The 27,914-nt window shown below is 48.1% G+C and overlaps 1 protein-coding gene across 1 annotated transcript in view; it reads right to left on the bottom strand.

The window, feature by feature from the left end:
- Positions 1 to 4,445: 4,445 nt before the first annotated feature.
- Positions 4,446 to 27,914, bottom strand: part of STARD8 (StAR related lipid transfer domain containing 8) — a 32,802-nt gene continuing 9,333 nt past the window's right edge. The window contains exons 2-14 of the mRNA XM_080910003.1: positions 17,900 to 17,971; positions 15,353 to 15,434; positions 14,404 to 14,467; positions 11,864 to 13,284; positions 11,078 to 11,251; positions 10,375 to 10,534; positions 9,764 to 9,962; positions 9,167 to 9,377; positions 8,803 to 8,917; positions 7,665 to 7,889; positions 6,528 to 6,745; positions 6,245 to 6,421; positions 4,446 to 6,110 (exon numbers count right to left, since the gene is read on the bottom strand). Of these exons, the coding sequence (XP_080766129.1) occupies positions 5,993 to 6,110; positions 6,245 to 6,421; positions 6,528 to 6,745; positions 7,665 to 7,889; positions 8,803 to 8,917; positions 9,167 to 9,377; positions 9,764 to 9,962; positions 10,375 to 10,534; positions 11,078 to 11,251; positions 11,864 to 13,284; positions 14,404 to 14,460 (3,075 nt within the window). The 5' untranslated portion in view covers positions 14,461 to 14,467; positions 15,353 to 15,434; positions 17,900 to 17,971 and the 3' untranslated portion in view covers positions 4,446 to 5,992. The remainder of the gene's footprint in view (positions 6,111 to 6,244; positions 6,422 to 6,527; positions 6,746 to 7,664; positions 7,890 to 8,802; positions 8,918 to 9,166; positions 9,378 to 9,763; positions 9,963 to 10,374; positions 10,535 to 11,077; positions 11,252 to 11,863; positions 13,285 to 14,403; positions 14,468 to 15,352; positions 15,435 to 17,899; positions 17,972 to 27,914) is intronic.

Below are 27,914 nucleotides of genomic sequence, written 5' to 3'. Positions count from 1 at the left end.
GGCCACGGACCCCAGGCAGGCCCAGGCAAGAGGTATGGGGTGCCTAACCTGCACTCTACAGGACGGCCACACCACACCCTTGTGCAACAGAGATACGATGATTCAAAATGCAACCCGGTGGGCTTGCATGCCTGCGTGCAAACATACTTGCATGACTGACTAGCCTGTTGTGCTGAACTTACACTTCTTACCTAAGTAAGGAACTGGTCAGTAATAAGTAGATTTCACATCAGCAACTGGAAACCTAGGTTCCCAGAGAAACCTGAAAGCTGCGGTCATCTCCGTCTGGACCTGGGTTCCCACCTGGGCATGAGCGGTGAGGAGGGAATAAGCTCTGTCCCCCTTGGTGGCTCTGCACTGTCCTGCAGCAGCCTGGTCCTTTGCCAGCCTGTGTGCTCTCCCCCATGCTACCGCCAGAGTCCTGACGGGGTTTAGTCGAAGACTCATGCAGTCTTCCTAGAAGGGGATGACTAGCCTTAGGAATGTGGCTCCTGAGGAAGGCCAGAGCAGGAAGGGTCCCTGAACGGTGGGTAAATGGAAGAGTGATACAGTTTGGGGTAGCACTGAGGCACGCGGGACAGGTGCCCCTTCCTCCTCTTCTAGAGTCTTTCCCTCCACAGTTCCAGTCACATCCTAAGCAGTGTAAGAAAGGAGGAGGGAGGCGATGTTAGCAAGAGGCTGGTGCTGGGCAAGTGCTTGACAAATCTGACCGCTCCAGGTGGTGGGGTCCTCTGCATGTGGTGGGGTCCTCTGCATGTGGTGGGGTCCTCTGCATGTGGTGGGGTCCTCTCCATGCACAGATAAGAGTTGGGTAATCATTTTGAGGTTCCCAACTCCCAGTTCCCGAACCTCAGAGGCTGTGTGTGGGCCTCAGAGGGAGGTCAGCTTTGGATTCTTCTGAATGGGGACACGTGTCATTCGCATTAACCTCCAGGACTTATAGATCTGAGGGCAGTGAAGGAGACCGTGATGCCAGCAGCCTGGCATCACCAGAGAGCTTTCCAGAAATGCAAGGTCTGGGGCTCGGTGCTCCATGTGTTCACAAGCCGTAAGGAGGTGGTGCTTAGGATACGTGAGGTGTGCCTCTGCAGGGATTACAGGCAGCACACGGGTGGGTGTGAGGCGGGCTGGCCGTGCAAGCACCTTGCTGGGTTCCTTGGCCCATGGTTACCTGTGAAGAAGTCCTCAGACCACAGAGGGAGTTGTCCCGATGTGGAACTGCACCCTGAGCTGCCAGCCTCTCTCTCCACCCCATGTCCTCTTGATGCAACAGGGCCTGCCTGGGGCTCCCTGTATCCTGGCAGGCAGCTCAGGGCATCAGAAGCCCCATAGAGAATGCTGAAGTGTTTTTTGGTCTTTTCCATGAGACTGCCTTATCCTCCTATCTGTCTAATTGACAGATAAGACCCTTTTGTCCAGGAAGCCCACCCCTCTTATGCTCCCTCATAGCCCCAAGCTACCTTCTTGTGCCTCCCAAAGCCAGAGGTGAGGTAGTTTTCTTCCTATCTATCTCCCTTCCAAAGTCCCATGCAGCACTGATGATGAAAAACCAAAGACAGGCACTAGCAGGTAGAAGAGAAGAATAAGGGAAGGTTGTGGTAGAAGTGACTTGATGGCAACCCAGTCTGTTTTGGCTGTGGCTGCTTGTGATTTCTGCTGACGGATTCCCACCTGAACACTCCCGGAGCCAGGTATGTAACAGAGCATGAGTCCTAGGCCCCTGTTGGAGCTCTGATGACACTGAGCTGTGGTGGGTACCAGGACATTTTTACCCAGGCTCATAGTACTAATGGGTGAATGCAGATTCTTACAGGATTCCAGTCTGCACACTGGTGGGCCATTTAAGAAGCATTTTTTCCAGGAACAGGCTGCATACTGATAACTCCTATCTGATTCTGTCCCCGGGTGATGACTTAGCTCCAATTGGCTTTTCTAAGAATACTCGGTGATTCTCGAAAAAAATGACTATGCATGCATTGCTCAGAGGTCTAGGTTGTCTGACTACTTTCTTTTGACCTGTGGTGTTTTAGTTTATTTTTTTAAACTTTATTTAAAAAAACAAAGATAAAAGAAAAAAATTTTAAACATTTTAGCATAAATGTATACAAATACAATTGTGTCAGTGCTTGGCTTTTTTTTTTTTTCTTCTTTTTTTTTAAGGTTTGATACTCTGCATTAAGGTCTTACTAGTTACAATGAGCAAAAAGTTCATGTAAAACAGGATGTAACCCGGAATTAGTCAACGTTTTCTTGGTGTGTAAGGATTGAACATAATGGGGGTTTTTTGGTTTTGTTTTGTTTTCTTTATTTCTTGGACTTCATACAGTCTGTGAGTTGTTTCTGGGGCAGTCCGAGCTTAGCATCCCACTATCAGTGACTGCATATTATGTATGTTCTTTTGTGACTGGGTTATCTCACTCAGGATGATATTCTCTAGATGCAACCATTTTCTTAAGAATTTGGTTAAGCCATTGTTTCTGATGGCTGAGTAGTATTCCATTGTGTAAATGTACCACAATTTTTGTATCCATTCATTTACTGAGGGACACCTGGGTTCTTTCCAGCTTCTGGCTATTATAAATAAGGCTGCTATGAACATTGTAGTGCATGTATCTTTGTCGTATATTGGAGTGTCTCTGGGGTATATACCCAGAAGTGGAATAGCTGGATCTTCAGGTAGTACTATGTCCAATTTTCTGAGGAATTGCCACACTGATTTCCAGAGTGGTTGTATCAGTTTACAACCCCACCAACAGTGGAGAAATGTTCCTCTTTCTCCACAACCTCGCCAGCATCTTCTGTCATCTGAGTTTTGGATCTTGGCCAAGCTCTTTTAGTTTCAATTTGCTTTGCTTTGTTTTCTTTTGTTTTTTCTGGATTGACATTTCTTTTAATATACACAATGTATATACTAGTACTTCGTATAATTTACTAATGCCATTGTTTTCAGTGACATCAGTACTGACCTCAGATAGTCAGAGGATAAAAGTTGTGTTTCCTTGTGTACCATGTACAAACCATGTGTTCAACACTTAATATAGACAACGGTTGTATAAGATCAAGTTCAGGATGACTCAGTTTAACATGGTGGCTTCACAGTGTCTTGCATCCAGACTTAAATGCCACACAGTGCTGCCTTGTATTGGCAATGGCCGCTGTGACCCTGACTACCTCCTTTTTGCTTGCCCCACTTCTGCTTTACTGCCGCCATTGCTGTTACCACCATTTCTGCTGCTAAACTTCCTGAATTTTTTTAAGTCTTTTTATGAACTCGGAATCAGGCAATACATGTTGGCATTTACCATATTCATTTGTGGCTTGATCTTCTGCCCCATGTCAGGTATATTTTTGGCAGAAACACACATTTAAATAATGGAAAAACCATCATCATAACTATCAGGTTCGTCAGAGAATCTGTCTGGTTCTACAACTCCATTCTGATAATGAGGGAAGGTGAACCTGAAGATTTCACTGGAGAGGACATGGTAGTCCAACCCCTTTTGCTGTTTTGATGCAGTTCACATATCTTGCTCTCATTTTTCTTTCTTTTTAAGTGATATCAACTCAGACAGGATCAAACTTGTAAGCTGGAGAAATAACTTCAAAATCATGTACTTCAAAATTCCTATCTGTCTTAAGGAAACCAACATTCTCCTCTCTGGTACCAGCCCTAAGTACATGGAGATCCGGTCCTGAAGCCTCACCCCTGAAACAACCGAATACCCCCTTAATCTTGGAATGTGTCTCCCAGGCAAATCCTACTACATCATGGACCTTCAGAGGCAGCCCTGGGGGCACAGCTGAGTTTCTGATGCTCCCTGAGAGTAGCAGCAGAAGAATGGACGAGTCCCCATAGAATGTCCCAAAATCACAGCAGTTTTGATGAGTCAGGACCATGGCCTAGAGCTTAAAAGTTTTATGGCCACAGCAAGCTGGTAAAAGTCTTTTCTTTGGGGGAGGGGTCAAATAGAACCTGGCTTAGACATCCCAATGCTTTGCTGCCTCAAGGCCCACAGCCTTCTTTTAAGTGTTATATGTGTGTGGCACAGAACCCCCAAACCTGAGCCTGTATCCCTACTACTTTTGCTTTGCCTGGTCTGCCTAAGAGTGGAAAGAAAGCGATCTGAGCCAGACACAAGCTGTTATGAACACCTGAGGTCACAATGAAAGCTGATGCTCAAATCCAGGACCACAGGCTAGTCATGGAATGGAGGTTGAAGTTTTTGTCTGAGTCTGCATCTCCAAATTTTGCCTGCCCTCCAAATCACCTTCCCAAGACAAGAGGTCTTTGCTTTTGCCTATAGTGTTACCCCAAGTCCTGACATCATATGTTGGGAGTCAACAGAATGTAAGGTAAAGGCTCGCAACCTGTGACCTATGAGTATGAGTTGCAACCCAAGGCCCCAGCCCATTGTCTCAGAAAAAAACAAACCACAGAGCCAGTGTGTGTCTCCAGTCATGCTTTATTTTGCAAAGGGAACTGCTGTGGCCTGCCCTTCACCTCTCTCATTAGAACAGAAGTGTGTTAGTCCAGGCCCTCCAGACCCTGCTCCCACCCAGAAATTGTAATGTACTCAAGAGGGAGTAGCTGTGTGTGCATGCAGATATGTGTGTATATGTATAGGTATATACATATGTATATATATACATATACACATATATATTTTGGCTGTACAGTATTTATAGGTACAGAGAAAACAGGATTAACATTACAATGATGGCTGCAGCCCACCACAATCCAGTTTACTCAGGCAAAGATAAAGAAAGCACCAGTTGGCCTCTGAATGGCTGCTAGGTTGCTATCTGAACAAATATAACCACTAGATGGGATAGATCAGGCCCAGGATGGCTAAGGTAAGGCCTTCCTTGTGATTTTTCAGGGTGTTTATTCTATGATTGGACTGTTTTCTTTCTTTCTTTCTTTCTTTCTTTCTTTCTTCCTTTGGACACTTGGTTTTACTATAAAAAGATTTATTTATTTATTTATTATATATAAGTACACTGTAGCTGTCTTCAGACACACCAGAAGAGGTCATCAGATCTTATTACAGATGGTTGTGAACCACTGTGTGTGTGGTTGCTGGGAATTGAACTCAGGACCTCTGGAAGAGCAGCCACTGAGTTATCTCTCCAACTGAAAGGACTGTTCTTATAGACCACCACCGTGGGTAAAAGGCATAAGAATACATTTGTATATCTTGTTGCTACTGTCAGCTTTGGGTTGGCCTGTGTCGTGGGGATGAGCTAATTCATTTGTCTCTATGGCCGTGAGTGGCCAAAGTCTGCCCACAAGTCTAGGAGTAATAGAGTGTGGGTCAAAGTAGGGGAGGATGGTTCATTGGTGTCTTGGGGATTGAGAAAGAAAGGTTCTCTATCCTCATTTCCCAAGCTATCCCAGTTCGTCATGTTACCTACTAAGAGCCCATAGGGCCACTCTCAATCGTCTTCACAAAGGTCAGCATTGTGTTTGCATAAATAAAATGGATTGTGGTGATTGGTGTTTCCACAATGGTGGAAATGGTGTTTCCCTGCGCTTACCCCATCTGGTGTTCCAGACCTGGATTCAGGGTCAATGTTGGCCCCAAAGGTAGGATCAGACCTCACATTCGAACTCAAAAGAACCCTAGCACCAAACAAGATGGCCTGGCTTCTTGGTATGGCAGAGAGCCCAGGCTGCACAATGCTCTCCACCTTCTTCCCCTTCAGGGCCTCCAGATACAGTAGTATCTTCTTGGTCAGGTGGACAGCAATGATCTTCCTGCCACTGACAAGATTCTCTTTGATTGTGAGATCAGAATGTAGTGTGGGGGATGGAGGTGGGTGGAGGTAAGATACCTATGCCCTCTTCTCTGTCTACATGCGGAGTAGCATTAGGATTTGAGAGGATAGGCAGCTGGGCCACCTAGGCCTGGCTGTGTTCTTAAAGGCTTCTCAGTTCTTATTTCCACTCATCTCTTTGGTGGCAGGCACCTGGGCAGTGTCAGCCCGAGGCTCACAGCTTCGTTTCAGGGCCAGCTGCCTGAAGTGTTGGGAAAGAATCTCGGATCTTTGCCACTTCCATGGCACACAAGTGCCCAAAGACTTTGTTGTACCAGTCAGGAGAACGGCCCCTGGGGAGGAAGAGGCAGGCAGATATGAGAAATTGGGCTTCCACTCAAGAGAGAATGGAACTCTTCCCACACTGGGTATCACTGACATAGGGTAGGATGGGCTCAGGGCCAAGGAGGTGAGGCAGGCCTAGTACCTGAGGTCAGCGCGGCAAATATGCGTGAGGCGAGAGCGGCCCAGGCCACAGGGTTCCATGAGGTACTGGGAAGTGAGCATGAGGGCACGTACTCCAGACTCTGGCACGGGTTGCTCGGGATCCAGGGACTGAGAGACAAGGAGGCACCCACCACGAGGCAAGTCTGAGCGCCACATCCTGGAACCGGAAGAGGCAAGAGGCCATGTTCAGATCCCTGCTTCTGACTCTTGCCCCACCTTTCTGGTCCCTGAAGCACAGTAGGATGGTAACAGGAATGCCTCACCTGAGCACCACAAAGTCACGGCAAGGATGAGGTGCCATGCTGTCGGTGACATAGTGGTACAGCTCCACACCTGGCATCAGGGCCTCCAGCACCTGGGCCCGCAGTAGGTCCTCATCCCACAGGGCCCGCTCCCGGAGGACACGATGCAGCACCACAGCTGGAGGGGCAGCCACTTCTGTGGATGCCTTCCACATCCGAAGAGGGTGCCCATCTGGTGCCTACAAGCCAAGTGGGTAGGGATAGAAACACTATTAAAGTGAGAGCACCAGGAATTCATGCCAGTTCTCAGACTACAGGGCCTGGAGCTCCTTCCTGTGGCTACTGGGCTCCTTTGCTGACCAGACCCAAACAAACTGGCAGGCACCAATGTCTGACTTTCCTATATGCCTGCTTCTCAGCCTGTTCTAGAGCACAAAGTAAAAATGAGTTCTACACATTCAAATGCTTACATGGCCTGTGGACAATGTGGGCATAATAACATGTGGTATTTCTGGATGGGGGAAGACAAGGGGGTGGTTATCCTTAATAGATTTGCCATTAATAAATTTTGCATGTGCCACGTTCTTTGCCAGATCCATACCTTCTCCTTATGGGGAATGTTTAGTCATTGTCATTCTATATAGGAAATGTCTGGCTTAAAATGCTCCTCAAGATGGACATCCCAGAAACACAGCAAGGCTACTAACAGAGGGGCAGTCTTAAGAACAACCACCATCCCTAGCTCCGACTAAAAGCACTATATCTATAGTGGATATAGAAAGCTATATAATGTAGCAACTAAATGTGGCCTGGGAGAGGTTCTTGGATTCACATCAGTCCAGGTAGCAGGACAACAGAAACAGAAACACAGAGGGGATATTGCAAGGGGCTTTGCCTGCCCAGGACCAAAGGAGACCCAGGCATTTCAGTGAACTATGTCATGTTGGCGGTGAGTCTGAAGTAGAATGATGGAAGAGAACTCAGGAAGGTAGCCCCCAAAAGATGCACTGGCCTCATACTCCTTGAGACACTCGTTCAGCTGACTCTTATGCCCTCAAGTACCAAGCGGGGGCCCAGTAAAGCTGACAGAGAAAACTCTATGGGACAGGCCTAGTGCTGTCTCACAGCCTACAACAAAATGAAGAGAGTGGTGCTCACCTTTCTACAAGCCAGCTCTGTGTGCTGGGGCCCCGGCACACTGGTCCAGCCCTTGAAGCGTTCTGCAGCATCCCGAAGCAGCTCCTGCACACTCTCCTCCATGTAAAGGTTCAGACTCACCCCAGCGGCCTGAGCCTGTCTCAGCTCAGCCAGGGCTGGGCCAGGAGGGCTGAGCTCAGCTGCACTGTATGAACCACATAGTTGCACCACCATATCCTGGGGCACCTGAGAGGGCACACATACATACACACACTAAGTGGGTGCTGTGGGGAACAGGGCACCCCACAATTGTCAGTGTTAAGAGTAAATAGAGACGCATGGCTACTGCACTGCAGTGAGGCAGATAAGGAACTGAAGAAGGTTAACAAGTTAGAGCCTGAGGAGTGTGTGTCAAGCTGGGCTCCTTGCCTGACTTGGAGTCTGATGGCTAATCTTGGTTGTCAATTTGACTAAAAGTTGAATCAAACTAAAATCCAAGCAGCTGGGCACACTTATGGGGGATTTTCTTTATTGGATCCTTTGAGGTGGGAAGACCTACCCTAAATCTGGGCCATTTGAGGTCAGAAGACCCACTCGAAGTCTGGGCCACACCTTCTGGTGGCAGCCCACATGAAAAGACGTTTTTTTTGCTTTTATCCTGCTTGTTCTCACTCTTACTGGAAAGTTTCTCTCTCCTGCTGCTAAGGCATTCCTTCACTGGCCTTAGAACCTATTTTGGGATTCCAACATAGATCAAAGACCAGCCTCATGGATGGAACAACTTACCAGATTCTTGGCCTTTCTATTGGGAGACAACCATTGTTGGACTAGTTAGATCACAGCCTTTAAAGCCATTCTAATAAACTCCTATATACACATTCTATCAGTTCCATTCATCTAGGACACTGCTTCTCAACCTTTCTAATGCTGTGACCCTTTAAGACAGTTCCTCATGTTGTGATGACCCCCCCACAACTATAACATTATTTTTGTTGCTACCTCATAACTGTAATGTTGCTACTGTATGTATGAATTGTAATGTCAATATTTTTGGAGATAGAAATTTGCTAGAGGGGTCAATGCTCTAGGGACCCCTGATGCGGAGTCCAAAGGTCAGGCGTGATCTGATAGTCAGGTAGCACAGCCTTTCCTGACTTACCTGGAAAAGTTTCTTGCAGTCACTGATCATGTGCGACAGGCCTTGAGTGGCAGCCATATTCTCACTCAGGTCCCTGGGGCCTGGCCGGCCAACCAGGCTGCGTTTGCTCTTGATCCTAGAAGGAGATGGGGCAGAAGAAGATGGCACTAAGGCATAAGACAAAATGAGTGACAGCTGCCTCTTAGTTCTTGGGAAGCTAGCTAAATCATCTGGTGTCTTTTAGGACAGGCCTGCTCCACATGGCTAAGGCTAAAAAAAATCCCTTTGGGTGATGGCAGAAACTGTTTCAGTAACTCCCCAAGACCAACAATCCCATGGAGCCAAATTCTCCTAGACTGGCCCTGGCATACGCTCTCCAGCTCACCTGGGTGAGGGGCTGTCCTTCTTGGAGACATTGAGGTGGAATATGGAGGGTGCCAGGCACACTGCCAGGTTGCCAGCTGTCATCTGGTTTTCCTCGGCGGAGGCGATGTCACTTAGGAAGTAGAGCAGGGTCTGGAGCACTTCTCGGTTCTCGTCGGGAAGCAGCAAGGTGGCCGCTTGCGCCGCTGCCAACCACTGTTCTTTGGGGAGGACTGTAGGACAAGAAAGGCACAAGGACCTTCTTTATTTCCCCAGAAGCACGAGCGACAAGCTTCCTGTTTTCCAGAATGCACAAGGTTTCCAAAGGAAAGGGTCAGACGGGCTCTGTGATGTTGCTGGTGACTAGCTCTAACTAACACTGCTGTAATAATCAGGACAGTCTTTGGGAAAACCTTTTCCGTGGGGCCTCAGCCTACCCTACCAAAACTAGGTTTGAGGAAGTAGGAGGCGTGGCCCCTCTCCAAGTGCCTTTTCAAATCCAGAAAGTAAGAGTTCCCATGAGTCCATGCGGTCAGCTGCCAGGTTAATTTCCCACAAGCCCTCAGGATCAGGCAGGCTGTGTGGGGAAGGTTAGTAAGGAAGGGTCCGGGTGACTCACGCTGGTAGATTTGTAGGAAAGTGGTGGTGAGCTTGCTGGTAAAAATGGGCTCAGGCAGGTCTCGGAAATACTGCTTCAGTAAATCAGCCACATCATAGGCTGACTGGCCCTCATAGCAGACGTTGTCAGGGGAGGTCTCGTTCATTTGGCGTAAGCTCTGAATTCTGGACTTGACCCCAGATTTTCGGAAGATGCCCACCTAACCCATTGAAGGAAAGAAGAGAAGGGAAACTGTGAGCATAGGCCACTGTGGACTTCCTGATAGGCTCAGCAAGTCCAGGGTGAAGTCAGTTTACAGCCTGCTGCCAAAGAGAAAGATGGCGGTCATAGAGACGAGGGTGAACAGGTGGCCGTAGGCTAAGGCAGTCTCTGAGACTAGGAAGACTACATAGCCTAGCTTAGGGACAGGAAGAAGCTGACCCCAAAGTGGGCAGAAGGCTCCAGGCATAAAGAAAGGAAAGGGACTTTGACATCAACCTTGCTGTGTCTTGCAAGGAAAGGAAAGGTTTCTGGTGAGGAGCCGAACACAAGAGAAAATGGAGAGCAGTCACGCTGGAGCCTTCCTCACCTCGCAGTACCCTTTTGGTGCAGGCTCGCTGAGGAGGACTCACCTGGTCTAGGCACTGACTTCGTAGGTAGCGCATAGCTTGCTGAATGCTCTGGGGCAAAGGCTGGCCTGTGCGCTGCACGTGGATGAGGGGTGGCACTCCAAATACATGGTGTCCCCGGTAGTCTGGGGTCTTGTTTCTTTTCATAAACTTGGGCATTGACCTGTTTGGGGGTTAACGAGAAATCAGGAAGAGAGAACTCAGTCAGAGAGGCCTACAGAGTGCTGTCGGCCCATGGGAGAAATAAGGCAAAGGCACTCCAGGCAGAAAGGGCAGCGTGAACGAAGGGACAGAGAGAAGGGCAACTAATCCCATAGGCTGTCAGATGACACTGCTTGACAATGGGTGACTGAAGGGTTAGAAGGATGGGGCTCCCCCCCCCCCAGAACTTGAGAGGATCGTGACAGACAGGAATCCGGACAACAGAAACCACAAGGATGTTTATTTAATCAAAACACAACAACGAAAGTGTCCTTTAGGACAGTCTCACAGCAGGGAAGATGGGAAGGAGAAAAGACAGCTGGAAGACCTGGGGATTTCCAGCACATGTCTACCCTACCCCCCTCCCCAGCCTCCTGGAACAGTACCACTCCACTGGCCTGTGGGCTCAGCCAGCCTGTCTGTTCTGCCTCTGGACTGTGCTCTCGGGGCACGGAATTGAGGAGAGCCCATAGCTCCTGTCCTGCAGAGCTCAAGAGACACTCACCAAACCCAGGCCTGTTTGTGGGGCACAGTGTACTTCTCCATGAAGCCAGTGAGCCGCAGCAGAGAGCCCTTGTGAAGCAAGTTGATCTGGCCAGCAAACTGCCTGTTGATCTCCAGTGACTCTGAGTTGAGGCTAGGTCGGTGGGAATTCTGGAAGCTGTGCCAGCGAAGTTTCCTGAATGGAGAGAGGCAGAGAGCACCGGAGACGCAGGTTTGCTAGCCCTTAGAGAAGGCCATGTCCTTCTGGTCCCTTTTTACCACCCCCCCATCCCTGCCCAGAAAGAAGTATAGGGAAGTGGGAACTCAGTGAGTGCTACCATGGTGCTTTGGGATGGCAAATGCTTGATTTCAACTTTTGGGTTACCCCAGGTTCAAGAAGCTCCCATGGAGAGTGGCACCAAGTTCAGGCCCATTTAGACCCCTAAAGCAGTGTCAGTCTCGACCCCGTTCTAAGGCTACCATGCCAAGAAACTCTTATCGTCAAAGCTGAGATGCAGAGGCCGTCCTGAAAACCCTTACTGCTAAGATGAGGAAACCAAGTCTAGAAAAGGCACCGATTTCTCAAGGCTACACCAGGGTTAGAGCTTGTACTGAACACTCAGAACTCGGAATTCTTGAACTCGGTCTCCTTTTCTCTTGGGACTGGCTGCCTGGAAATGATCTCCTGGCCCCCAAGAACTTTCCCCTGGGCTTTATGGCTAGGAAAGCAAATGAGAGAGATAGAGAGAGAAAAGGCAGAGACTCAGAAGGGACCCCACCCACCCCCATCCCTACTCCAAACTCCTACCTGCATGGTCTGGTAAGCGAGGCCCCGACACCTGAGTCACGCCGTTCACGGGGTACTGATGCTTGCGGTCCTGCTGGGGCGTCTACAGCATCTGCCTCATTCACGGAGTTGCCACTACTGTCAAGTTCACTGGAGGATACTGCCGTGTTAGAAATGGAATGCCCTTCCTCTACAGACAGGCTGGAGGCAGAGACAGGCTCTGCAGCTGAATTTGCTTCTTGCTCATGATGCTGGGCCTGGGCTGGAGCCTCAGCCTCAGCCGCAGCCTCGGCCTCAGCCTCAGCCTGTACCAGTGGTTCAACTACAGTTGGAGCCTGATCCAGGACTATCAGTGGGACTTCCTCCTTGACTTGGGTTGGGAACTCTTTGTGGACTTGGGACTCTGCCTGGGCTAGATCTTCATCCTGGCCTTCCACCTCAGCTGTAGCTATTTCCACTGATGAAGTAGCTTCCTCCTCTTCCTCCTCTTCTTCCTCCTTATCTGCAGGCCTCAGGTCTGGGTACATGGCCTGAGACCACAGCTCTACCCGTTGCTGTAGCCCCCACACATGCTCCAGGATGTCATCTAGATGGGCATAGCTGCCTTCACCTTCCTCATCTTCAGCCTCAGCCTCAGCCTGTATAGGCTCAGCTGGGGACAGCTCAGGTAAGTTGTCATAAGTACTGCCATGGCTGCCTGTGGAACCACAGGAGCCCCGGCGCCCTTCATAGCCCCAGCACCTATTTGGCTGCCAATCTGCCAGGCGATGACCATCATCTGGACAAAGGCTTTCAATGGACAGAGAACGAGGGAATGTGCCTGGCTTATGGTCCCCAGGCACATGCACCAGGCAGTCACGCCTGCGCATAGGCTGAGGGTGCCGGAATGTGGCTACAGGCCAAGCCTCCCAGGTTTTCTGAGTCTCACCATCTCTGACCCTGGCTGAAGTGGTGACCCTGTTCTTGGCCCTGTGAAATCCAGCTGAGAGGAAGCCACGGCAAGTGCGGAAAGATGAAGCCTTAGTGGCCTTTTCTGAGGTGGCTAGGCGTTGCTCTGGTTCCGTTTGCCGGCTGTCACCCTTTTCCTTCCTTCTTAGAGATTCGAGGTGCTTGAGGAAGCTTCGAGAATAATGCTTCTTCACTTTGTCTTGGGAACCCTCCTGGCCCTGGGTGGGACTAAGGAAGGGCTGGTTACTAGGGCTGGGGACATGACCTAACAAGGGCAGGTCTGCTGACTCTGGTGAAAGGCTCACGGAGATGGCTGGCAGGGAGGCAGCGCTAAGCTCAGTGAGGACACTTTCACAGCTTGAGGTCCCCAGGAGGCTAGGGCTTGGTGGAGCCAGCCGGGCAGAAGAGCCTGTGAGAGACCCACACTTGCTTTCCTGCTCAGAAGCCCAGTGGCTGCTGATGGTGCATTGCTCCTCCTCTTCTGAGCCGTCATCCTAGGGAGGCATCATAGGGAGGGGGTCACAGAAGCCCAGCAGACAAGTACCTGCTTATGCCCTACTCTGCTGCCAAGGGCTTTGGGGTAGGTAGGGCGGGGTGAGGAGCTTTGCTTTCAGGTAGAGGACATGAAGTAGGAATGGAAACCTGGCTCTCACTAGAAATCAAAGATTTGCAGTGACAATAGATATGCAGTGACAGTCATCTATCTAATTAATCTACTAGCCCCATTTCACAGATAGGAAATGTGACTCAAATCACAAGATATTTGCCCAACATCATTTATTGTCATGGTTATGTCAATGAAAGAGATTATTAAATGCTTATTGGTGATAGCTTTAGATTAAAATTATCTTAGAGCTGCAGAGGATTTTTGATTTTCTAATTCATTTTCTCCTTGGCAAGGTGAGGAAACATCCAGACAGGAGTTGAAGCTTGCCAAAGGACACTTTAGTTGTTGGTGATAGAAGTGTCCCCAGATCAGTGCTTTGTCAGTTTGGCTACCCTACCTGACTGCGGGCCTCTGGTAGGGAAAGCTCCAGAGGAAACCAACAAAACTTGTCCTCAGGAAGCAGTGGGGCCATAATGCTTACTTTTGAGGCTATATACAATGAGGCCGTATGGAAAATACTTAGACATCTATCCATCTAGTCTCCTGACTCATGCTAGTGATGGGAAAAATGAGACTAGGGGCCTTAGGGAATAAGATCTTATGGGGTTAAGGCTTTGGTGATTTTGACTTGTAATACCATCGAGCCAATGACCTTTGTGCTACATTGTCCCATCCCTTCTCCTTTTCAAGGAATTTTAGCTATGGCAAACCAAGTAGTGAAGGTAAATAGTCTTCTGTGAGGAAGGCCATCACTAGATCAAGTCATTGACATAAACAAAAGGGAGAGGTGGTTTGAATAGATCGTAGAGTTAGACATGAGTCAGGGTAATTGGTCTCACAGGCTCCTATAGGTGATGCTCACCAAAGCCTAAGCAATCTCATAGGACCTGCAGTACAGGAGGTCCCTGCATCTCCACCCCCATACAAGAGCTTGTTCACAAGTGCATGTCCCAGCACTGTGCCAGGTACCATACAACCGCACACCTCACCCCTTGCCAGGATTCACCTGCTTGCATTGAAAATGAACCTCAAGCTTCATCGAAGCACAATTGTTCAGGGTCATCAGCCTCCTGCAACACAAAGTATGTGTTCACCCAAGGTGCCCAATTCCCCATAGCCTGAGATAGCCTACCAAAACACTTGTAAGACACTATCCACCATTTCCCTTGGTTAAATGGTCAAAACTCTTCCAAGATTAATGCCCATGATGTCTTAAGTGTGATGCTGGGAAGATTAGAACCTCTGTCTTCTGGGTACTGAGAGATACAGAAATCAAGAACAGAGCATGCAGAAGGAACAGCAGACACACAGAGGGTAAGACTGGGAACTTTCAGAAAGTGTTCCTAGAAAGCAGAGGTGGGATGCTGAGGATAAAAGAAGCAGGGATAGCTATTCCAGACTTGGGTGGGAGCCTGTGGCAAGGTAAAGAAGGAAGGCCACAGTCAACAAAGAAACTAGCAGGAGAGGGTATGATCAAAGCTAAGGGAGCTCAAAAGGGTGGCAAACGTGGCATGCTGAAATGGCTTTGTACTTTTGCATAGAGGCAGTGGCAGATTTTAAACAGGAGAGTGTGCCTACCTGGGGTTTTAAAAAGATGATTCTGGTGGCTAGAGAGAGGATGGCTTTGTTGGGAAGGAGGAGCAGAATACAGAGGCTAGAAACTTTAATAGATTCAAGGAGAAATGGTGGTTTAGCCTTGGGAAACAGCAGCACTGGTTTAAGTAGAAAGTGTCTGAATGCAAGGCATTCTTTGAGGAATTTGAATCAAGCCCAAATCTGGATCTTCTAGCTACAGTGACAGGGGTAGAGGAGGGGATCATAGATACAGTAACTATAATGAGCAACGTGACTGCAGAAAATGAGCCTTATTAATAAATTATGCTCTCCTCTAATAGAAGGCACAAGGGCACAAAATTGGGCTCAAGGTTTCCTAAGTCTGACCCTCAGCCTCCTACCTGCACAGGGCCCCCAGAGAGTCCTGGTCCAGAAAACTGTAGTCCTTCTTCACAGAGCCAATATCCAGGGGGAACACACCTTCTGTGTGGTGGAAAGAAGCAACGATGAGTCTGGTAGGGGATCAGAAATGGCCCCAACTACACTTGACCTGCAGGGATTGGGGCAAGGAAGAAAGGAAGCAAGAAGGCAAGGGCCACAACAGACAGAAAGCCTAGGAATAAAATAGAGCTGGCAGGGTTTGGATCTTAAAGCCTCTCTAAGTCTTAGACCTTAGACCCAATAAGGGTTGCATATCAGATACCCTGCATATTAGATACTTACATTACAATTCATAACAGTAGCAAATTACAGTTATGAAGTAGCAACAAAATAATTTTATGGTTGGGGTTACCACAACATGAGGACTGTATTACAAGGCTGCAGCATTAAGAAGGCTGAGAACCATTTAGAATTTGAGAACCATGCTGTAGAGTTAAAGTCATGGGGCTTGTGTCCCCAGCTGCAGTTGCCTAGAAGGTGGTGGAGTTTTTAGGAAGTAGAGGCCAATGGAAAGAGTGAAGTCACTGAATGGGTATCAGAATTTCATCCCTGCCCACATTATCCCTCCTGACCCTTCCTTTTTAGCCCACCCTGAGGCATGGAGCTTTTCACTCCAATCCACTTTCCAGCATGCTTTCTGCCTGGCTACAGGCTCAAAGCAACACCTCCAAGCAACCATGGATGGAAACCTCAAGGCTATGTAAATTGTCCCTCCTTTTTAGCTGTTTATCTCAGGTATTGTCACAGGGAAAGAAAGTTAATGAGGCAGAGAAAACCCAGGGAGGTCAGAGTTGGGAGAATCTCAGGAATGTCCTGGAGGCATGAGCTGAAAGGAAGAAAGTAAAGTAGGTCCAAGTCCAGACAACAGGCCAGAGACTCTCCATGGCTGCCAAGAGCCAACTTGAGTTCTCTTTCATTTGAATTCTGAGCTTTCAGATAGAGGACCTCCTGCCAGTCCAAGGCAAATAATGGGATGTAGGGAGGGAAGATGGACGGAGAGGACAGCAAGTAGCCAAACAATGTCTTTCCAGAGCAGTGGGAGCCATCTTCTCAGGACTCAGGGAAAGGAGGGGGAAAACCAAAACATCAGGAGAAAAGGCGGGGGGGGGGGGGTCATCGCTCATCACACATTCACTCACTGAGCACTGCACAAAGTAGTAGTGAACAACACAAGTTGGGGATCCCTGCCTTCAGGGAGCTTTTATGCTCTCATAGGAAACAATGCACAAAACCTAGATGAACACAAAGTCATGAAAAGACTGAGCACGGTTGACAGGGCAAATGGAGAAAAAGGTGGCCAAGCAGAGAAACTGGAAAGAGCTCTTTTGTCCGGAAGAAACAAAATTACCAAGGTTGTGATGAGGGAGAGACCTGGGTCAGAGCAAGTAGGAAAGAGTCCAGGGTGTAGTGAGCAAAGGAGAACTGTAGTCAGCCAGAGTCAGCATCTGGACCCACTCCACCTATCAGAGTACCTGAGTCTCGTGGTCTGTCACTGCCAAGAACAGATCTGGGGAAGTGAACTAGAAGCACGGAGGTCAAGAAGGACCCTGGCGTCCTAGTCTGAGTGAGCAGTGGTGGATCACAGCAGACCAGGCAGTGGAGGTGTTAAGAAACGTATTCATTCCGGAAGAAGAAAAGGCCCGCAGGATGTTTAGCCATGGGGAAGAAGGGAATTCAGGATAATTCTAAGATATACACAACCTAGGCAGCAGGGTGGATGGTTATGGCTTTAGGAGGGTTTTTTTTTTTTGGTTTTTTTTTGTTTGTTTGTTTGTTTGTTTTTGTTTTTGTTTTTGTTTTTGTTTTTTTTTTTGGTTTTTTCAGACTTGGCAAAATCTCTGAGGCACCTGATAGATCTCAGGGTAAAGACACTGAGTTGGTGGCTCATTAGAGGGAATCAGAAGCTTTGAAATGAGGTCTGGACAGACTCCATCAGGAGCTGTCACCTGAGAGATAAATCAGGATCTCATAGCAAAGAAATGTGGGCAAGGCAAAAGTCTGAGCCCCAAGATTCTCTAATATTTGGATGCCAGGTAGATGAAATAGTCAGCAAACAGACTGATGTCAGCCAGCAGAGATGAAGACGTGGGGGGGGGTGTATTTCAGAAGACAGAAGAGAGTGACCACCAGCACCAAACACTACTGGTGAGGGCTGGAACCCTAAGAACAGAACCCAGACATGAGGCCACTGCTGTGGGCAAAATGAGGTCCAAGCCTGAGCCAGCAGGATGCTCAGTTCCTCCCTCACCTTGTCTTCAGCACAATGAGCAGGATGGGGCGGGGAGGGGGTCCTTTAAACCGTGGCTGGCACCAGAGAGAGAAGCTGATGAGAGCAATCTCAGAGAGAGGTCTGAGCACCAGGAGTTCATTCCCTGCGCAAAGCCAATCAGGATGCACAGCAGTTTGTGTGGCTGTCGTACACGTGGGTTTTACCCATTGTGCAGACGAAACGCTGAAGGAGAAAACAGGTTTGGAACAGGGTAGGGAGAGCAGTTGAGTGGCTTTACCTTCAAAAAGCTGAGCATACTGAGGGAATCCAGTGGCCCGAAGCCATTCACATGCTTTTTTGGCCTCAGCTTCTAAAAGAGAACAGAGGAAAAGAAACAGAGAAATGGGATTAGCAAATTCTTGGCTGAGTACTGCCTCACACCCAGTAGGCAAGCATGCCTAGTTCCAGTCATTCAGAAATCGAAAGGAAGACACAATGTGACTGGCCAACGAGGGTACCCTCTGCTCCCTGAGCTCCATTTCCTGTATCAACCACAGCTTTCCTGAATCTCATTCCCCGCCTGTCCCAAATTCCTCCCATTCTCCCAACCCATGACCTACACCAAAACATAATACCACCAGTGGCTTCTAGAGTTGTCAGTCTTCCACGCCCCAGGCAGAGAGCATCTAGGAGATGTGAAATGTCCAACAAAGCTTCCTTTCTCATTAGCACACTTACTATCATCCAAACTACGGAAAGGGCAAATCTCATTTAACACATAATCACCTATAAAAAGAAGGCTCTTTTCCTTAGAGTAACAGCCATATAAACAAACTCAGAAAGGAAGTGACTCAAGCCAAGCACAAGACATGCCTATAATCTCACACCTAGGTGACGGAAGTGGGAGGATTATGAGTTCAAGGCCAGCCTGGGCTTGAGAATCTGAGAGGAAGGGAGGGGAAGGGAAAGAATGGGAAAGGACACTGCCTATCGTCTCGTAATCAACCAAGTGGTAGTGCTGGGACTGGAGTCCTAGTTAAGTCTGACTTTGCTGGGCTTCCAGTCCTTGGGACAGCAGCTTCCCCAGTTCTTTTCGTCCCTCCCTACTCATTAATGTCCGGTCCACCTTCCCCAGGTGGCTTCCCAGGACAGTTCTACCTCTGCTTATGGGCTCAGCTTGTTTGTGGAACACTAAAGTGCTGAACTTTAGGCTGTCACAATGCTGGCCTGTGGGGGTCTTATAGGATAATAGCTGGCCCAGTTTATCTCTTCTGCTCTGGGAGTACCTGGCACAGAGATGGGAACAATGCACAACCAGACAGAAGCCACAGAAGAGGCCCTACAAGCCACCAAAGACACAAAACTAGCAGCAGAGTTCTGAGGCTATCCAGGAGTAGGTACCTGTTCCCTGGGCGAGAATGTCCTGAAACCGTGGACTGTGGTATTGTGGGCTTAGCAGGGAGAAAGCTGTTTGTTGGGATTCTGTAAACCCCACCCCACAGTTATCTAGAAACAGCCAGGAATGCTCTGCCCCACAGTTACATGGCACAATAAAAGGGGCTGCTTGCCCCCCGCTCCTCTCTCTCTTGATCTCTCCCTCTCTTGCTCCTCTCTTGCTCCTCTCCTGCCCATTTGTCCCTCCTCTCCCCATTCCCTTTCCCCCACTTTCTCTGTGCACTCATGGCTGGCCTCTACTTCTCTACTCCTCTTCTCTCTCTCTCTCTCTCTCTCTCTCTCTCTCTCTCTCTCTCTCTCTCTCTCTCTCTCTCTCTCTCTCGCTCCCCCTACTACCCTCTTAACCACCCCTCAGGCCCTGAATAAACTCTATTCTGTACTATACCATATTGTGGCTGGTCCCTCAGGGGGGAGGGATTCACAACATGGGTCCCCTAGAGGCATCCCCCTTGCCCCCACACCTCACCACACCTCCATAGACCACCCCCTCCACACACTCTCTCTTTATCTTTTTCCTAACACCGGTGCCAAAACCCAGGACATATCTTTTCTTTTTTATAAACACATCACTGCTGGTCTCCAAAGAGCTGCTCTGACCATGGAGTCTTCTCAACATTTCCTCCCTGCTGACCAAAGAACTCTAGGGAGACTGCTGGGTTTCTTCCAAGACAGAAAGAGCTCTATAATCTTAGTGCTCAGTTACAAGGAAATCTAGGAAGAGACCCTGGCAGCCAGGACTAATGAGAAAAAAAAAAAGACTCTTAAAACACTCTTTCAGAAATGCAAATACACAAGAGAGAGAAGAGCAGGAGAAGGGGGAAGGTATTTAAAATAGTAATAAGCTCCCCAGGGGCCAAACACTAGTAAAAATTGTGGGGAGGAAAGGGGAATTCCCAGCAAGTTTGGGTGTATTGACCAGCCTCCGGGGCACATGGGTAATGCAGAGGTGAGCATCTGTGCATCCCTCGAAGTCCATGCATCAGCTCAGCATCCACACTAGTATCTGTCTCTACCTACGGCCGCAACTAAATCTTCTCACGTCTGTGAATCATGAGGATCAATACAGGATTCTACACCTATATAATGCATGCAGATGTCTTGGTCCCTGTGTGTGTGCACCCACACCTCTGTGGGTATCTTCAGAGTGCAACTTTCTCTGTGGGGCTTCTTAGGGTTAAAGCCCTACTAGCAGTACCTCAGCTCATCTGGCAGGGGGCAATGCAGGTCTAATGAAAGATTCACCTCCCCAGGCCAATGGAAGAGGAAAGGGGAAAGGACTACACACCAAGTGAGGTGCATCTGAAGCATATGGTTTGACTACTAGGACAGCTAAGCTACCTTCCACAGCCACTCCCTTGTCCTCTGTATCACAGGCCCAACAGAAGGTATTTCTAACATCTGAGCACCCAGCATGGCAACCTGCTTTGCTGTCCTGTTACTAGGATGAAAAGAAAAATCTAAAGAACGGAACGGTGCTCGCTTCGGCAGCACATATACTAAAGAACGGAGCAGACCAGACTTTCCAGAGAGGTGTGAAAAGGAGACAGAGACCTCTAAAAGTTAGTGAGGCTGCTCACCAATCCTCTGCATGCCAGGACACTTCACGTGTTTTCTATGTATTTGTTTGTATGCGCGCACATGCATGTACACATGTGATCTCACCATCTCTCCAGCCCTATATCAATATTTTTAACACTATAATGCATGAGGGCACACACACAAATTATTTTAAGTAACTATCTAGTGTCACCCGGAATTAAAGATCTTAACTGAAGCTCCAACCCTGAACATTTAATTCTAGGCTCTGGGTTCTTTTCCATGACATTACACTACCAGCCCTCAGATTCCAGACAAGCAAGGAACCAATTCTAAGTTCTAAAAAATCACAAGGCTGTGCTCAAATCCTGATGTTTCCAGTTACCAACCTTTTGACAGTGGGCAAGTTATATAATCTCTCTATTGCCCCCACTAAAGGGAGCATTAAGTGAAACACTAGGGAAGAGAAAAGCGATTAGCACCTTATGCCACACACTCACTAACTGTGCTCCCTCCCAGATCTGGTATTGAAAGTCCCAAATACTGGAGTGTGGCCTGGCTGACATGTCCCCCCCCCCCCCCCCCCCGTGTCTGAGCAATGAGTCCCATCAATCTCACAATCGGAGCCAAATGGCCTAGGGAAGAGAGTTTAAGAAGCAGAGACTTTGGAGGGGCTGAAAGACAAAGGAAAGAAGCAAAGGAGTTTGGGGTAGGTCTCAGGACTGAATTCCTCAGCAGCCCTCCATAGCAGGAATCCAGAGAATGTAATGGGTTATTACCGAGCAGGATGTCAGGGACACTGACTTCTGACAATCCAGCATTTCAGGAAGACCTGGAGGCCCTGAGGCTCCTTCTCAGATGGAGCAGTCAGGGACATATGTCTTGGTGATTAAGGGGTGAGCTAAAGTACTTTGTTCCATCCATCTAACATGCCCCAGCCTGTCAGGCTAGACCAGAAGTGACCCTACCCCCACCTACTTCAGAGTCAACTTACCTGAGGCTGGAACTAGCACAGCCCAGACTGAGAACTGGCTTATGTGCCCAGCAGGAAGAGTGACACTGGGCAGGCTGAGGCGAGTGGGGCAGGAATGTCTGTAGCCCCTGGCCGTAACCTCTGTGTCCAGATGTGCAGATTCCAAAGCAAGACTGCCAGTAGTTTCAAGTGTTATATTCTGCAGCTAGTGATCTGGCCAAAGCCAGGACAGGTCAGTAGCAGCATTTAGCTGGTACAAACTGGATTCCATCCATATTAAAGCTCAATATCCCCAGGTGGAAGTGCCTAACTGATATAGGGCACAGGGTACTAGTAAACTCTAGACAGGAATTAGGCCTCATGGTTTTACCCACAATTCTCCTGTCGAAAATGTCAGAAAAAGAATGATGTATACAGAAATGTCACAAACTTCAGAAGTCAATGACAATATATACCCTTGTATATATACAAGTCACATACATCTTCTCAGCATAGAGATTTTATTTATTTATTTATTCATTTACTTATTTTTGTTTGTTTGTTTATTGCAGAGGAGGGACCAAAGTGAAAATCAGGGGTCCTGTAGCTCACTTTCTATGAACATAGGAACATTTCATACATGCAGAAAAAAAAGCAGCAATATCTAAGAGGATAATGCCTAATGATAACAAGTAAATTGAGGGAAAAAAAAATCTAATGAAGCCAGTTTCCCTGAGTACCTTACTTCATTCTCTGAACTATGGTGCCCACATTTATACAGCAAGGATTAAAGACTCCTGCTAGAATGAAGCCCTTTGAATCAACTAAGCAAGACACAGATGAACCCACAGAGACTGAAGCAGCAAGCGCAGGGCCTGCACGGGTCTGCACTGGGTCCCCTGCACATATTCTAGAGCTTTCAGTTCAGTGCTTGTATGGGACTCCTGAGTGTGTGAACAAGTGGGTCTCCAGCTCTTGTGCCTGCTCTGGGGGCTCTTTTACTTTTCTGTTGACGTGGTTTGTCCAACTTTGATCTGATAGTTTTTGCTTCATTTTCTTATATGTTATTTTGTCATTTTTGGTTGTTATATTTTTGAAGCCTTTTCTAATGAAAGACAGAAAGTAAATGGATCAGAGTCGAAGAGAAGTGGGGGGCAACTGGGGAATAATCAGGATATATGAGGAAAGATTCTATTTTCAATAAAGAAAAAAAAAGATTCCCCTACTGAGCTCCTTGGTTTACCTTACAAGTGGTAACCTTTGGCAGTGGTCCTCCCTCCACCTCCTCCACCTCCATCCACATCCTCTACCTCCTCCTCTACCACCTTCTTCTCTTCATCCTCCTCCTCCTTTTCCACCCCATCCTCCTACCCCTTCTCCTCCTCTTTATTCTCCTCCTCTTCTGCCTCCCCTCTTCTCCCTGTTTCTTTCTGCACTGGGGATAAACTATAGAGCCCCATTTGTCCAGGCTAGGCAAGCTCTCTACAGCTGAGCTGTACACCCACAGTCTTCCTTCGCTGGTTTGAAATATGACTAAAGTTGTCATTACAGAGGGCTAGTTTGCTTGGGGCTATTTGAAAAGACCTTAAGAGACATGGAGATCCTGTGTTAGTTACAGGGTGATGGGAAGAAAGATAAGGTGCTAGGCAACTATGCTGCAGGAGATAAGGCTTCACTCAGCCGCATGAACCTTAGTCCAGGGATGGGTACCCATCTTCATGTTTATGTACCTTAAATTAAGGTCCTTCTGTCTATAGATACTCAGTGATCTATGGAATTGTTGCCAGGCTCCACGTTCATCCTTCTCTTTCTAAACCATAAGACTCCATCTCAGGTCTGGGCACCAGGTAAGACAATGGGCCCATAGCAAGGAATGAATAGATGTCACAAGGGCTGACATGAAGATGTCTCTTGTTAGTTACTGCTCTTGGGTATGTCATTTCTCCCTCAGGTTATACTAGTGCACATTAGCTCCTGAGGAGATCTGAAATGTACCAGTGCCCTGGCCCAGCCCATGACTAATTCAATTAGAATCTCTTGGAATAAAGGTGGCCTGCATTTGTTTTGTTGCTTCTATGAGTTCTACAAGTGATTATAAAGAGAAAAAATAGAGAACCACTGTCCTAACAGTCTTGGACAATGAAACACACACATACACACACACACACACACACACACACACACACACACACACACACCACGCTGAAAAGATGCTCTCCAGAGCCCAGAATCAGACCTGTTCTAAGCTGCTGGCTGGTTTGCTCCAGGCCTCAAGGGTAGACAAGAGAACACAACCTACACTACTATGAATGCCTATGGAGAGGAGAGGGGAAGGGGTCTCGGGTATTTTCGGAGGTCAGTTAAATCATTAGTTGACTGTTCCTATCTTTCAGCAAACACAGTGATTTCATTTACCTTAATGATTAACATCCTGTTTGGAAAGGCATCTTCCCTATGGCCCTTGTCACAGACCCTCACAAGCAGGGTCTGGTATCAACACTGGTCTCTTTCACTTTTAGTGTGAACAGGAGGAAACACTAGTATCCCGAGGGTACTAGGATGCCACTATCTATGGAACAACGTAAGTTCTCATGGGTAGGGTCTATGACACTAAGCTGAGGTCCTGTGTTAGGTAGGAGAGGGAAAAAGGCAGTGGGCCTATATACCACTACAGACCCTGTCATTGCAGCTAGCTCTGCCTAAAAGATTCTCAGTTCATTCTTGGCTAATCTAAGGTCCATTTCCTGTTTTCACTCCCCACCCCTGGAAAGAAACCTTTTCATACAGAATGACCTTGGGAAGGCACTTTTTATCTCAGAAGCTACCATCCTTGCTTATGACAAGCTCCTTCCATGTCTTTCATATGGACACACTTTACCCACCCAGCCTTGGTGTCTGGCACAGGAATATGACTCTTACAGGCGTGGCCTCATTACAGTTTGTGCAGGTTGATAGCAGTCCTGGGAGAGATGCTATGACAGGTAACTAGTTGATTTTCCGACCTCTCTACGACAGAGAGAATGGGTCTTTACTCAACTATCCGGTATTCTAGAGCCACTGAAACTTCCCTTCTTGACCACAAAGTGGAAGAAGGTGGGCAATTCCCTGTCTACTGAAAGGCCCAACACATCCACAGCCCCTTTCTGCTATTGCTGCTCTTAGCTGAAATTGCCACTCTAACTCAATTCTGGCAGGGGAGGGAGGCACAGGGAGGAAGGGAGACAAGACCAAAATAGCTCCCATCCCACATTCCAAACCCCACTGGAGGGGCACCACAGCAAGGGCTGCTGCATTTCAGCCAGCCTACTTTGGCAGTACTAGACACTGGCTGGCCTCCTGCTTGCTAGGTCGTAGGGCAGGAGTAGGGGCCCGGCTGCACCTGTTCAGATGCCAGCCTGAGTCTCTGCCGGAACTGCAGCTGGATGCCAAGCTCCTGGGCCCATGTGAGCAATACTTTTAGAGTCTTCCTGTCACAAACGAAATACCCACAAAACAAACAGCCTACACTCAGGGAAAGTGTAGGGGAGTAGGTGGTAGCAAGCCCTCAAGCCACTAAAGTTTTTGGCTGGCTAGTGTACTTGTGCAGACCCTATGTGCAATCTATGTGCCTCTCCTCGGACACTTCATGCCTGCACCTGCTCCCAGGGTAAAACTTGGTGTCCCTACCAAATGGATTCCCACCAGGGATAAATACCCTTCCCATTTGACAATGTCTGGAGACAGACAGTTTTGGCCATCCTACTTAGATGCAGGGGGACAAGAAGAGGGGGGCGGGTTCTGAAGTGTCAACTTCAATCTTGTCAAGGGGGTCTCAGATGCCTCAAGGCAGCCATATCTACTTTGGGAGATGTTCTGTTGATGAAGTAAAGAATGCATGCGTCTGTCATTGATGGTCCCTTGATTTTATGGGTGAGCTAGGGAGGAAGCAGCTCTAGCATGAAGCTCAACATATATAAAATTATTCAAGACCCCCAAAGACACTACAACACTGTCTCCTCTCCAACTCCCCAAAGTAATAGTGTCTGTAAACAGTAAGACCCACATGAACACTGAAGCTAAGTAAATCCTGGTTCACTGGGGCTGTTTGAGAATCTGGGTCCAGAGACAGCCAGGCCTGTGGTCTCCAAGGCTAGTAATTGACACACTGAGGCCAAAGCAGACAGCTGACATTCCTACCCAGTCCAGGGCTTCCCTGTGACAGTGAAGGTCAAAGCTGCCACTTGCTCTGCTGCAGTTGCTCTATTAGCTTTCTTGCCCCTAGGAGCTACTGTCCCCAACTCAGTCCTAGGTGCTCTGACAAGGTGACCAGTGACAAAGAAAGATTTGTTTTAATAAGCTATGTGCTATTTTACCCATTCCAGTCTCCAGCCTAGAGGAATGAGCTGCCAACCAAACTAGTCTAAGGCAGATGCTAGACCAGTAGTAACTGCTCTCTACTGCGGTATCGGTCCAAACTTTTGGGCTGCAGGTCAGGCAAAACACCTTATATCTTTAGCTCCCTTACTAACTTGTGTGTAACCTTAGGGAAGTCCCTACCTCTATCTGAATATAGTTTCTCATCTTCCAGTGGCTATTCCCCAACCCCTGGGTCAGAGCTGTCACTGGCAGTAGGTAGTTCAGCAGAGGAGCTGTCCTGGATTGTGGAGGAAGATGCATTTAGTCTTAGGTCCTCAAGGAGGGAATGGGAGGGAAGAATTCTGCCAGTTTTTGCCTCAAAAACCCATCCAACACTTTGTCCTCCTCTCTCCTCCTACACAATGAGTCATCTCAGCTTCTAGCAAATTCTCCCACTCAATGGTCAGGTTTCCCGTACACAACTATGTTCTAGGTTCTCATGCATAGAGTACTTGAGCCCTTTCTATTTCTAGTCTCCAATTTCTCCTGTCAACAGGCTAGCCCACCAACCATCTTGTCCCAAAGACCCCACACCCAACTTGGTTACTCTTCTGTTCTGAAACATAACTGGACCCCCAAAACCCAACATTGCCCAAAGCCTAGGGCAAAAATTGGCCTACTTTTAAACAGACACCCAAGCTATAGACTAGATTGAGCATTCCAACATACAAAGCCTCTTTGACTCTCAACATTCATCAGCATGTGAAGCTGTCTTCCTCAGTGACTGGTTGCTCTATTTTGCTGGGTCCTATCTGTGCTCCCAATGCGGTGTGATAAGGGATACTGAATGTTCTGGCAATGCCCAGACAGGAAGCTCTCCTTCTCAACTTAACAGTGTATGCATATCTGGCTCTAGCTCCTCTTCTGTTGTCTCCACAGCATGAAACAGAACCAAGCATCCCACCCGAAGCTCACAGCTGCTGTACTTGGGGCAGCACTGCTTGGCAGAGCATCATGCCCTGGGGCAGAAAGCAAAGCATTGGGACCATCCAGGTATGAGAAATGAGAAGAACCTCTGCTTAAGGGCGGAGGCATTCCATCCTGGGGGAGCTATTAGCTCTTCCACTTGAGCTTAAGTGGGCAAGGAAGTTCACCTGAGATGTTCAGGAGCACTCACTACCTCCCACTTCCCTCTCGGCCTACAAAGCCTCGCAGTTCACTTAATTTCGACCCCACGCCACCACCTTTTAGCCCTACTCCCCTTGCCTATTTCCCTTTCCTTTTGCTGAAGCCAAATATAAACTCTGGGCAGGAAATGCCTTAAAGTAGCCTGGCCCCACCCTAGGATCCAAAAAAAAAAAAAAAAAAAACTGTCCTCTGACAGAAAGGAAATGGGCTTGAAAGAAGTGGCCTCTTCAAGAAACAAGCGGACATAACTCCTCCCCTGAGCCCTGTAGCCTGCCAGAGAGGGCTAGGAGAATTCCAAAAGGTTACCTGTCAGCTGTTTAAGGCCTACAGGAACAGCATTGTGGGATACGGTTGGGAAGAGTGAGGCTAACGCCGAAGACAGTCCTGCGTTTGCTCCTTGTTAATGGTCTCTGCTCCTTAGTGGCAATATGTATTGATACCAAATTTAACTATTAACAACAATGAATATGGACAGTATATGATTACAGACAGTAACAGTTCCTGCAGAGTTACAGTGTTTCCAGCCAAGGACTGCACAGATGGTGTTCCTTATGCTTCATAATTTCCCTGTGCCTCAGTGTCCTTATCTCTAAAATAGGGATGTAATCTCAGAACCAACTTGTTTTTGTAAAGATCAAATGAGATAACAGCCCACTTATCCTCTGTGTGTGGTGGATGGTGTGTGCATATGGGAATCTGGGGCTCTCAAAACAGGGTTAACCACTGGCCCTCCCCTGATCTCACTGTCTCCGACCTGCACGCGCTCTCACCCTTGCCAGGCCTGCATGCATGCACTTAGGAGCACAGTTTAAACACTTAGCCTGAAGTAGTTCTCATCTATGGGAAA

Source organism: Micromys minutus, assembly GCF_963924665.1.
Source record: "Micromys minutus genome assembly, chromosome: X".
NCBI lineage: Eukaryota > Metazoa > Chordata > Mammalia > Rodentia > Muridae > Micromys > Micromys minutus.
The sequence above is the reverse complement of the archived record's forward strand: the minus strand, read 5'-3'. Positions and strand labels throughout refer to the sequence as shown.